The 12,729-nt window shown below is 43.3% G+C and overlaps 1 protein-coding gene across 1 annotated transcript in view; it reads right to left on the bottom strand.

The window, feature by feature from the left end:
* The window catches only part of KIF20B (kinesin family member 20B), a 556,993-nt gene that overhangs the window by 143,390 nt on the left and 400,874 nt on the right, over positions 1–12,729 (bottom strand). Inside the window, exons 23-25 of the mRNA XM_085621389.1 lie at positions 11,553–11,601; positions 8,875–9,000; positions 3,607–3,746 (exon numbers count right to left, since the gene is read on the bottom strand). Coding sequence (XP_085477515.1) covers positions 3,607–3,746; positions 8,875–9,000; positions 11,553–11,601 — 315 coding nt within the window. The remainder of the gene's footprint in view (positions 1–3,606; positions 3,747–8,874; positions 9,001–11,552; positions 11,602–12,729) is intronic.

Below are 12,729 nucleotides of genomic sequence, written 5' to 3'. Positions count from 1 at the left end.
ATCTACCCGGAAGCAGCGCTGGATTCGATTAATATCTTTATTTCGTTTGTTTTTAAAAGCAATTGCACGGATTCAGGTCTAGCATATTCACATACATAAGATTGAGAGGACAGCTGTATGGGGGGAAAAAGAGTAAATGGGATGCTCCTCTAACATTATAAAACAGTCCCTGGTGATTGTTTTATAAAAAAACAGATGTGCACAGATACCACTGTATTCAAACTGCAAGAACTGGTTCCACATTGGCATATAGCATTAGTGAGCTTATTAAGTCACTTTTGATTCTTAGGATACTGAGCAGCAAGATGGTAAGGAGACCTTAATTCAAAAACTGTGCTCGGTTTTATTTAATGATTAATCCATATGTCAGTGAGCAAAATAAAATGCAGTACATGGAAGCTGCGCCTGATGCAGCTTTCCAGCGGGTTTCCTTGAGAAATCCGGTAATTTCCAAGCTTGGAATCTGTTGCAGATCACCATATATAGGCAATGGATGCTTCTGTGCAAATGCACATGTACATCTCTGGTGAAAGATGGGATGGATAAACCTCTTCCCCTGCACCTAACTTGAGGGTCATCCATTTCCCTTCTTGCCTTGGACAATGCATTTATAGCAGAACTTGGCGGAAGAAAATATATGACCCTTTGCAGGCTGGTAAAGGTAGTTTGTGAACATTCACAAACGTACTAGTTTGTAGCAGCCAAGCCTTGAACACCCTCAATCCAACTGCTGTATTGGAATTTACAAGTGCACAGATGTCGGCAATTGTGGCAGAGACCTCTGCCCCCTAAAAGGGCATGCGCCTGCAAGAAATCCAGGGCAGACATAACTGGGACAAATTCGGTCAAACTGGAGTTTACTTCCAAACTTATCTTTACGAATAGACCCTTATATGTCCATCAGAACCATCATTACCCAAGTAACTTTTTTACATCTTCCCGTAGATTCTTCTTTCTATAAAGGCTATAAAGCAGCACCCATTGTGATGTGGGATTAAGTAATGACCATCATAAAGCAATATCATTCAACACAGCCTGGGCCAAGTATGCATCAATGTGGGCTTGAGCCTTACGCAGTAGTACTTGGGGAAAACATGCAGGGATGGCCATGTGGCTGCGCAGCAGAAGCCCACTACAGAATGCCTCTTGCAAGAGCCGTAATAGTTGCCCATGGCAATACGGGGGAGGTTTCTTGCTCAAGGCGTAGTATATCTTGATAAAAAACATAACCCAGTGCAAAATGTCATGTTTGGACAAAAGCTTGTCTTTGTTGGCCATGGTGAAGATTACAATGAGCTGATCAGCCCTGATTTGATAGGTTACAACATACATACAACATGGCTGTGATACAGTCTATACACTGATCTTCCTCTTAGGTGGGATGAGGTGAAGGGAAGGAAGGGTAACAGACTGGCTCTAGTGAGAGGTAGATTCCACAATGATAAGGAAGCATGTCAGTTAAGTAGCGCCAACAGATCTTGGTAGGAAAAAGAAAGTTGGATTAACTGAGAGGGCCTGAAGATCTCACTCTATAGGCTGTAGTTATTACCAACAGTATTGTCTTCAGAGTGAGAAGGCAAATATGGCAACTGCGCATTGGCTCAAATGGGGATGCCTTTGGAAAACGCACGACAAAATTCAGCTCCCACTGAGAATAATGAACAATGCGGGAGGAAACAAGACTGCGAGCGCTTGGAGTGGTTCTGCGACCGATCCCAAGAACTTCCTCTCGACCGGGAGTGTCGCATGGCGAGGAGCTTGAGGGACCGCTCCCTGAAGGCCTTAGGGTGCATGGCAATTGGCACAGGTTTTAGCGTTGTGGTCGCACTCTAAATACCAGAGGCACCTCAAATATGGGCCGTCACCGACATCTGTCGGTGACAGACGCCACACAGCTTGAAACCAGCTTTCCTAGAAGACGTCCTTGATGCACCAGGAGACCAGCCTCGAAATTGTTTTTGAGAAAAAGTCTAACAAAGGTCAGTCAAAAAAAGACTGGGGGTAGTACTTCTCTGGATCTGAGCTGACTGGCGCGGAAAGAAAAGAAAAGAACGGACGCCAGTGCGCTAGAGTGGTGCCGATATAGGCATCGTGCACAGCTCTTCTGACGCAGAAGACACCAAGTGCAGCCAAACCAAGCCACCTACCGGCATACACAGGTACTGCTCACAAAAAGTTTCTGGAACCAGTCTGACGCATGGGGATTATTCTAAGGTAAGAAATCTGAGGCTTGAAGTTTATCAGATAGTGGTATATAAATACAATTACAATACAATAAATGTTCAATGTAGATTTCAAGCAGTAAATATCACAACTCAAGGCAACATTTGCATTAGTCACAAGAACTCCCAAAAAGTAAAAATGCAAACTTGGTTGAATACTCGGGCAGTATTACATATAGTGCCCCGGGGGATCAACAGGCATTTGTACCCGTTTTCTCCACTCCGAGCACTGTCGTATTGCAGTAGAGTCAGGATATGCTTGTGCGTCTCTTCTGTAGTACAGATCGTGCTGGTCCACATAAAACATCGGTGCTATCTCAAGGGAGCATACCCTCATTTGCATGGGGGCGTGGTGCCATGCAAATGAGGTAAACCGATTTCGCCTCTGCGCCCGGGCTCTATTATGGACATGGGTATAGAGGCAAAAAGGCCATCAGAAGACGCACTGACTGTGTGCCACAAAGAGACAAAGTCAGTGGGCTTGAGAGAGAGAGAGAGAGAGAGAGAGAGAGAGAGAGAGAGAGAGAGAGAGAGAGAGAGAGAGAGAGAGAGAGAGAGAGAGAGAGAGAGAGAGAGAGAGAGAGAGAGAGAGAGAGAGAGAGAGAGAGAGAGAGAGAGAGAGGGCGTCCCAAGGACTCCTAAGGCATCCCCACCTTCAGATGGGCACAGCCCCTTAATGCCCCGCCTGCAGGGAGATCTCCATCCCTCTTGTTGAAGTGCAGATGGAAGCCGCTTGCACTGTGAAAGACTGGGAGGCTGCTTCTAGCAGCTGCTCCGTCCTTCACTGAATGTGTTGCCCCCAAAGAAGTTGCAAGCGCACGGCTGTGCATGGGGCAGCGCATGGATTGGAACAGGGGGCACTGTCCTTGTTTGCGCCCAGCACACCTGTTTTAAGGTACACCTTGATGGAAACCGAGACAACACGCCCATTACATAATACAGACTCCGAGACCTATGGCAGGGGCATTACCAGAGACAAATCAGCAAGGCTCCAAAAATACAGCTGGAGAAAGGATGATGTAGAGTCATCAGAAAACAAAGCCATGCAAGCATTTGGTTATTTTGCTACGACCCACAGGAGCGAGTACTCTGCACGCCTGCTGCTGCCGCCGCCATAGTCATATGTGGAATCTCCAGCAAGTCCCCACCACTTCCGGAACTCTACCACCAACAGATATTTCGCTGACGTACAAATAGCTCATGTAAACCTTATGACCCCTGATGCGACCATTGTACATGTACTGATAGAGTGAAGAGATATGTATCGGAGAGTGGCGAAAAACAATTTCTATACATCAACGTTCTAGGTGAGGAATAAAAGCATTCGAGAAAATACAGCGGTGGCATTTAATAACCAAAATAAGCGCGCATTCAGCAAGCTCACCTTTAGCGCTTCATGGAGCTTGGATAGTTCAGCACTCGTGGCATTATTCAGATCATTTCTCTCATTTGCTGTTTGATGACATTCATGACTGAGCTTAATGTTCTCAAGCACCCTGCAGCTGTGCTTCCACTCTTCCAGTTCTGAAAACAGCATTTCACAGTGAATTAATAGAACAACGGTATGTAAAACAAAAGATTTCCGTGGTACCGAAAATGTGTAACTAGGATAGGCTGCAATGCTAGTTAACACAATGTATAGGTCATACTTTTGTTTTAGATACATGACTAAAATATATCAGTATAGTTCTGCATCTCAGCTAGTGGTATGTGTTTCAACCAGCTCAATTTCTAGATGGGATCGGTCCCAGTTGTACACTTCAGAAAAACAGACGTAATTAAGTGCCAGCAGGCATTAATTCAATTACACATCAGAATCTTCAGTACAATATTATTTAATCATATTGATCATCTAAAATGGATGTACAAACCCAGTATTAAATCTGGAGTTACATATCAAAACAAGTGCCTCAAGCAGTGGGGTAGAAAAGGGGGAAGTGGTAGTGTGCACTTGGTGAGGATTAGGAGAGTGGAAATCAGGGTAGTGACATTGAATGCATCATACCATTGTATACAATTGAAGCCGGCTACACTCGGCCAAACGTTTGAATGACAACAGATAAAAAAGCCGTTTATCCGAACTGTACTGTCACAGTGAGAAAGCACGGTTGACCCAACTGGCGTAGGGCAATGGCGTAGTTGACCGTACAACCCCAAAAGAAAAGAAGGCTGTTTGGGTCCTTACACCGGGGTCATCTTCTCGAGATTTAATACTGGGTTTGTACATCATTTTTGATGATCGATATGATTAAATAATATTGTACTGACTATTCTGTCTGATGTGTAATTGAATTAATGCCTGCTGGCACTTATTTACGTTTGTTTTTCTGAAGTGTACATCTGGGACCGATCCCATTTTTAACTGTACCTTACCCAGGTCCCAGTGGCTTGTCTGGGTTTACCCTTTCTTCTAACAATTCACAACCTCGCTCAGCTTCCTAGGTCAGCAGACAAAGAATATTTACACAAACATGGCAAATTATAATTATTTATTTGTAGCCCACACAGCCAGATGCTTCTTGGTGGTTTAAGAAAATCTTAAAACTTAACCATGACCACAGTAAAAATCCTGGAATTTAATTATTAAAAAACAGGTTTTCTGTTTGTGTCTAAAACAAGTGTTTCTGTCCACAAATTTGAATGGAGAGAGTTTCTCAATTTGGCCGCAGCTGTAGAAAAAGCAATGTATTTATAAGACAAAGTTTTGGTCCACATGAGGCAAGCGAGAACTGGTTTGATAATCTACGGAATGCAAATATCGATAGCAAATACATTTTTAATGAGAAACCAGGGTGATCTGAGGTACAGAGCTGCATGGACAATTGTTAGGCCCGCAAAGGTTAACAGATTGAATAAGTATCAAATGTAAGGATGACGATACTCGTGTAATATGAAATCGACTGGCAGTTTTTGTGAGCGCTCGTTTCACAGCATTCTGAGCAAATGGCCTGCATTGCAAGATTGTCTGAACATTCAAGGTGATAGAATCATAGCATTCACTACTGGCATACGCAGTGCTTAATTTGTAAAAAATTGAAATAGGAGGCCACACCCACTTCCCAAGCTCCACCCACTTACTCCACTGGCTCCACCCACTTACTCTCGTGGTGAGATATCAAAGGAGGGTGGGTGGTAGGAGAGGAAGCAGAATGGTAGTGGATGCTGTGATTGTTTGCTTGGGGAAGTTCATAATTTAGGGGTGGGGACAAAGGTTGTAAAGAGTATTAGTGAGGCGAGGATTGTTTTTATTGTATTTCTGAAAGCTAGCTGCATTGCCTCTGCTAAGAAATCACCTTTTTTCTCTCTAATCTTTTTCCCGTTTCTTTCTGCACCATCTTGCTGTCAGAGTCGGTATGTGCATTATGTGGGCAACATTGCTATGGCAATATTTTTTATTTAATTTTGACTTCACTATTGTCCACTACAACCCAGAGCTAATAGTATGAAATTTTAAAGCATAAGGACAAGTACGACTGCTCAGCCTGCTCTGTGAGGAGAATCTGAGCTCTCACCACTGGGGCTAGCACTACATTTTTACTGTTTTTCCTCTTAGACGATAGTGGTTTGCCACAAAGGCATGACCACCACAACACGTGACATGCAGGCACAAAGCACAACGCATCGGTGATGTGTGACATGAGTCTTCACAGAGCGGGGCCTCGGGACATCTAGCAAACACAGACGAACATGGCCAGCAGTAGGAAATGTTAGCCAAATTCCGCCACCTGGATGGTCCTCCGTGATCTCATGGACGTTGAGAGTTCACATTTTGGAATAACTTGTTCAAAAAGGAAGAACGCAGGGTGGGTTAAAGCAATATCTGCTCTGCGTGTCCAGAAAGTATGCTTCCAATACAATCTCTGATCTTTGAGCAGAATTCAGTCTGTCTACAGGAAGCCAAAGAAAACCTAGTAAAAGTTATGCTAGTACAACTGTATACTTTAATTAAATGTATCCGGTAATGTTTTTGCAGATTGTGTTCATAAACGTTCCCTAAGATAGCTCAGCCTTTCATCCGTCTGAACACAACAAACCCTAATATTTTATGCACAATTAACTTATTCTACAAAGTCCGTCAATAGTGCCATACATCACAACAGTTGACAACTTAGAAGACTTGGCACTGAAAATACATTTATAGGCTGAGATTTGGGGACATGGGCCGCAACTTATACTTCGACAATTAAATGAAATTATGCGGCCTTTGTTGGGTGTTCACTTTAAACCCAACCTTGCAAAACATAGGAGACTGAAAAAGGAGGAGCAATGTTTAAGTGATCTGCATTGTAGAGTTGAAGGGTCGTAAACTTGAGCAAGGCGGCAGGCACCATTTTGTGCTATAGCTAAGGGAATGCCTCCGTATTAAGCCACCTGCATGCACAACTAGAAGGCTTGATGACCGAAATAAAACTTACATATTGCACACCGGGGAGAAATTGAACAAGAATTATAAATACCAATATATCCGGATTCTTCCAAAAGAGATAATGAAAGTGAAACGCACAGAAAAACAGCATATTTTTATGTCGTGTGAATGATCAATGATTATTAAAAGGATAGCGGTTAAGTTAAGGGCAAGGTCCTGCCATGCTGGCTTCCACAGATAAGCATTCCAGAAAGATTTGCCATTGGAATTATACTTTGAATGCATTGGTGATGCCGAAAACACTTATTTTGCAGTCTATTAGGCCTGGACCTCGGCTGCTGCTGTTTGGAGCTGTAGTGGGTCATGAAAAGTGTGCAAAACTGCGACAACAGTAGCAGCTGCTGTGCCTGGCACCAGGGTTGTGGAACTGGTCGGGTTTGTGGAAGAGCTGGACAAAACAGTGAAATGACAAATGACAAAAAGGGCGGCATGAGGAGTTAGCGTGTCCAAATTAAATTAAGTTAACGTGGTAAGTAACCAAACAGATGGAGCAAGCAGGTCAAACGCTTACTGGCGCCAAAAGTGCCATAGCCTTCCGCAAAAATGCCTGTACGCTTAAGGAGTTTATAACTGCTGCAAATGCTTAGACGACAACGGGTCTTCGGTCAAGTCACGATGCACAGCTACCACACACAAGAGGTCACGTACATGGGTTTTACGTGTGTACAGACAGAGCATTTTTCATGTCTTCCACATAAAAATCTGGAGAATGCATTTTCCTCACAGGCTTATATTGAACCGAAGGCAATTTGTACACTTGCCTGGCGCAGGAGGAATGATTGCTCGGGCCTCTGTTCACACTTGATTCATACCAATCAAGTCAGTCAGTCAGTCAGTCAGTCAGTTATTGGACCACGCACAAACTGACCCGCACGTTCAAGAAAAAAGCAGTGCTTGACTCACTGACTCGGTTACTGGTGGGCGGCAGCACCGGCACTCACTGCCTTTATTAATATGCCTGCAGTGCTGCTGCTGCCCTCTCAACGTTGTGCTGAACTGCTGGTCATGGTGAATTGTACGGTGCATGTGCCGGAACGTGGAATTTTCAAAATAAATCTATGCATGCTGCCGCGGCGCAGGCCCTACCCCCGCAGAACCAAATCCAGCAAAATCGGTGTCCTGCCCACATCCAAACTGAACTAAGGGCTGCTGCGGCGCAGCCTCAAGCAAATTTGCTTGGAGATGGTAATGGTTGCAGATTATCAGCTCAGTCTCAAAACTTTGAAATCGGCACTGAAGAGAATACTGCTTGCGCCGAGTGATCCAAGGGAATTATAACTTTTGCCATAGATTTGTAGGCACGTGTAGACCCTGCCCTTATAAATAAGTGCGGGTGCTAAGCACCAGAAAGCACCGGCACAAATCAAGCACAGGATATGCAAAGAGATTAATAAAAGGAAGCTTCTTTGTAGAAGGCGAATGTGTGGGCTTCCATGGACAGGATGCTATCTAAGAGAACTCCTAAACTACAACACCACTGAGGAAGAGTCTGGTTGACTGGCAATTATATCTGGTCAAAAGTAACATAGTGATTGGTGGAGCAATTGGGCAAGAGGATGCATGTATATATTAAACCCTTGTGGAAACCAACAGTCCTATGTCATTTGCCTTGAAAAGTAAGGAGGAAGAGTGACTTATTGTGATCTACCGGAAATAAAGGATTTTATTCACTTCAGGACCATACCGCTTATACCAAAGTCTTAAGCAGGATGTGATGTCAATGATATGAAATACAACCAACAAGTCTAAGAGGACTAGCATGCCAGTTTCTCCTTAATCAATGAGCTGACATGTCTGCCAGCTCGGTGTTATGACTGGGATGAAAGACAGCTTGGTAGCCCATCCATTGTAGTTTCTTGTTGGTCTACCACTGTTGGGACCGTCTTATAACACAAGGTCCAAAATAAAGGGAACGTATCTTTTACTCCCTTTGGTAGGCAGTGCTTTTGTCATTGTTGAGATTTGGTAAAGACCATAAGCTACAAATACTACCAGCATGAGAGAACTAGACACAAGGTATCTAACCTGTTTCTGAAACACTGTTGGGAAGGAAGAACATTAGGTTGTGTGGGTGTGATAAGATAATATAGATTAGCTCTACCGCCCTCTCCCCTTCTGACAATATCTCTTGATCAAAAGTACAGAAAAATAAAGGGGCAATACTGAAAAATGAAATATAATGAGGTGTCCTTAGGTTATTGCAGTCCATATTTTTATAGTACTTGCCTGCAGTCAGTTTTGTGACCTCTTCTGTTTTGGCTTCAAGAGCCTGATCCTGTTCATCTTGAGTCTGTTCCTGCTCCAAAAGGGTCAGTCGCATGTCTTCAATACGTTTTTCTTTGGCTTTGAGATCTAATTGGAAAATGGAAATGGAATTCAGGCACTATAAAAATGACAGGTGTTATTACATTTTCTAGACTTCACAACCTAAATTAAGAGAAAGCTAAAAGTTGACATTTTGGGCACTGGTTCATATTTCAAGGCTCAGAGAAGTATCAACATGACGTATTTTAAACGCGTCCCCCAACACTGGGCACATCATCAGAGAAGATTCTAAGCCGCAAAAGATGCAGCAAGAACTCCCTGCTCTATCTACTTTCCCGCGCAGGTCAAAACCTTCCAATTGGCCATAATGGATACCTTTGGGAAGGCTCCAGTAACCTATAGTACTAATGGCGCTCTGTCATGTTCGGGGGTCTGTGATGGGTTTGACCCAGATTCCTCCAGTCTCTGGCCTGGCACCTAGAAAGAGGGGTCACAGACTTTTCTAGGCATGCAGTCTCCTACTACATGGACCATACTCAACAGTACAGAGGATTGCCAGCTGATTGTGGGCTTTGCAGGAGCTAAGTAAGGCAAGGCAATGTCCAGGCGCACCATTTCATATTGGGTCAACCTGTGCATCAAGATCTGCCATGCTTTGACCAAAAAAGACCTCTGGTTTGCACTCCTGCTTATTCCACTAGGGCCATGGCTACTTTTGCAGCTCTCAACAGAGCGGTTCCAATGGCCGACATCTGCCAGGCGACCACATGGTCCTTGCTGCATACCTTTGTTAAACATTACTGCCTCACAGTCCGAGGATACAGTGATGGATACAATGCCAGCATTGCGTTGCATGCCTTCTTTGGTTAATTGGCACTACTCATTCCCACATCCCAGAGAGCATCGCTTTAGGACAGATTTTTAGGGTGAAGAATTTCTGGAACATGTATCCACTAGAAGTAAAAGTAACAGATCTTCAGTAATCATATTTTTGGTGGATAATTCCTTACTGCCCTCCCTGCTCCACCAATGAGTCAGCGCTGTTAATAAAATAATCTCAAGGTATTTAAACGCGTTATGTGCTGCTCGTCTCTGCTATTAATTTTCTTTCTGTTACTCTCTGCTCTCCAACCAAAAACAGTAGAAGTATATTTCTAGATCTGCGTAAAAGGCATGAAAAAAGAGGAATCGTCAGCACACAGGTGTGATTGACACTTGTATGATGTACAAATACTTCAGGATCTCAGTAAAAGCAGGAGCACAGAAGTAACATTTCCATATATTTAACTTCCAATATTTTCGGATAGGTTTATCTAGCGTTCATGCACTACCTCACTCACCGACACACATGAACAGATAAGAATCAATTAATTAACCATTAATTAGGTTTCTCAGGTGTTCACTAGCTCACTATTTGACATACATGTACAGATAGGACTCAATCATTAATTAATAAGGTTTCTCAGGTGTTCACTAGCTCACTCTGACACATGTAGAGATCGGCCTCGTGCATACACCTGTGCTAGAAAACAGTTGCCAGAAAGGAAGTCAGTTTTTGTAAGTGAAGTGAAACCATTACTAGCAGGATCATTTGAGCGACTAAACCTCCAAGAACCTCAAACGAGAGCGGGCTCTATCGATACCGAGCTTTCTACCTAACTGAGCAAAGGATGTGCCTGTTGGACCCTGCCCAAAGATTACTGCATTGCAAACTGCCTACGGATGGTTGCTGAACATCTGACTTCAGTGGGTATTTACTTAGTGTCAGACACCACTGCACAAGATGTTTAACACGCAAAAATGTTTTTCCCAAGACTTGAGAATCTGTCTTACATCACACGCCACGTTTGGCCTCCTAGAATTAAGCCTAAATATTTCAAATATCTAGATCCCCATTTTATAGCACATAACTTCACACAAATGCCAACAGAGTCAGCAAGGAGGTAAATGAATAAGGCGCAGTAAATACAAGTAATTGCATGTGCTTTAATTTTATTCTTCCATGACTATTGTCAAGTTCATAAGTGCTCTTAGTTAAGCCACATCTACAGGCTGAAACGCATTCGACTTCCACAGCGAAACCTCTGGCGCCCCTACTTACGGACACCTTATCCAATTGAATTCTTACATTTCTGTACCTTGAATTGTCTTGGTGTCCTAAATGTTGAAAAAATTGTCTCACTTTGTTCTGTCGCGCCCACCACCACCGCTGTATATACCACGTCATATGTCACTAGCGCCGTCACAAAACTCCACGAGCACTTGTGCACAGTATTTTGTTGTTTACATGACATTCAATGTAACGCAGTGCTATTTTCCCATGTGCTTGTACATATGAAATTTAATATGTCCAACATGCTTATCAATAGAAATACAAACTTCTTTTCAATGAATGTCTCCCTGTGTTTCTCCCCTTTGGATTAAATTTATTAGGCTGTTTATATCTATCCCTTAAATGATACCCTTGTTTGAGACACTGTTTGTTATAGACTATTGCCCCAGTCTCCTTGTTGTCTACGGGCTACCTCCTGTAGTCTGATACTGCTTAGTTAAGCCACAGCATTATATAATTTGATGTCATTTGTGAAATGATGCAAACCCCATAATTTGGTTCAAAATGCAAAAGGGCTGATGTTTACCTGCACAATACTTCTGAATCAGCTCGTTCTTCTCGTTGTCCACATGCTCCTGAAGGGGTGTAAAAAAACAACTAAACTTAGAAGAAAAAGAAGACTGAGGCCTGGTACATTCAACTATAAGGTTGTATTCTAAAGTGGCAAGTGTAGGAACTGAACTTCATGACAGCTGCTCTTGAAGTACTCTGTAAATGTCCCTGGACCGTAGACATTTTAAGCTAAACAATGCATTTGAAAGTTAATTTTCCTTAAATTAAAAAAAAAAAAAAAGCTTTAGAAACTTACATACTATCAAGGTTCACACTCAAAAGAACAGAAACTCAGTCTCAAGTATTTTTGACACTATCATTTTTTTATGTTTTCCAATGAGAAGTTATGTGCATGGTATGTACTGGTTGTTAGAGGCTGGAGGTTTAAACAGAAGGTATCCTCAAATATCGAGGTGCTACCTCGATTTTTATATTTTACAGGACCACTGCTGACTAGTGCTAAAGCACTTATGCACACTCCTTTAACTCCTTCGTCATGAGTCACAGGGGAGCTGTGCTCATCATGACGAGCAGGGCTCATCATGACGAGCAGGGCTCATCATGACAAGCAGGGCTCATCATGACAAGCAGGGCTCATCATGACAAGCAGGGCTCATCATGACAAGCAGGGCTCATCATGACAAGCAGGGCTCATCATGACAAGCAGGGCTCATCATGACAAGCAGGGCTCATCATGACAAGCAGGGCTCCGCCCACGCGTGATTGACTCCCCGCCTGTGCGGGCAAATTAATGAGTGGGCGGAGTCGTGATGAGCCCAGCTCCACTGTGACTCATGTCGAGCTAGGCTCGTCACGAGCACCGTGGCGCCATGCTCAACCCCCCCCCCCCCCCCAGCAGCAAAGGGGTTAAACATGGAAAAAGTGGGTTTAAACACAATTTGCACATTTAATTTACTTATAAGTGCCTAGTAAAGTGGTACTACATGTACACAGGGCCTGTACATTAAATGAGACTACTGGGCCGGCAGCACTGATTGTGCCACCCACTTAAGCAACCGTTTAAAACATAGCAGCCTCTTTGCAGTTTTAAAGTGACAGTGATGTGGCATTAGTATTTTCAAATTGTATTGTTGACCCTGAATATTGTTTGTATGTTTTTGTATGAGCAAGATAAAACTGCAGGTACCAAA

The sequence above is a fragment of the Triturus cristatus genome, chromosome 1_2 (genome assembly GCF_964204655.1).
Source record: "Triturus cristatus chromosome 1_2, aTriCri1.1, whole genome shotgun sequence".
Classification (NCBI taxonomy): Eukaryota; Metazoa; Chordata; class Amphibia; order Caudata; family Salamandridae; genus Triturus; species Triturus cristatus.
The sequence above is the reverse complement of the archived record's forward strand: the minus strand, read 5'-3'. Positions and strand labels throughout refer to the sequence as shown.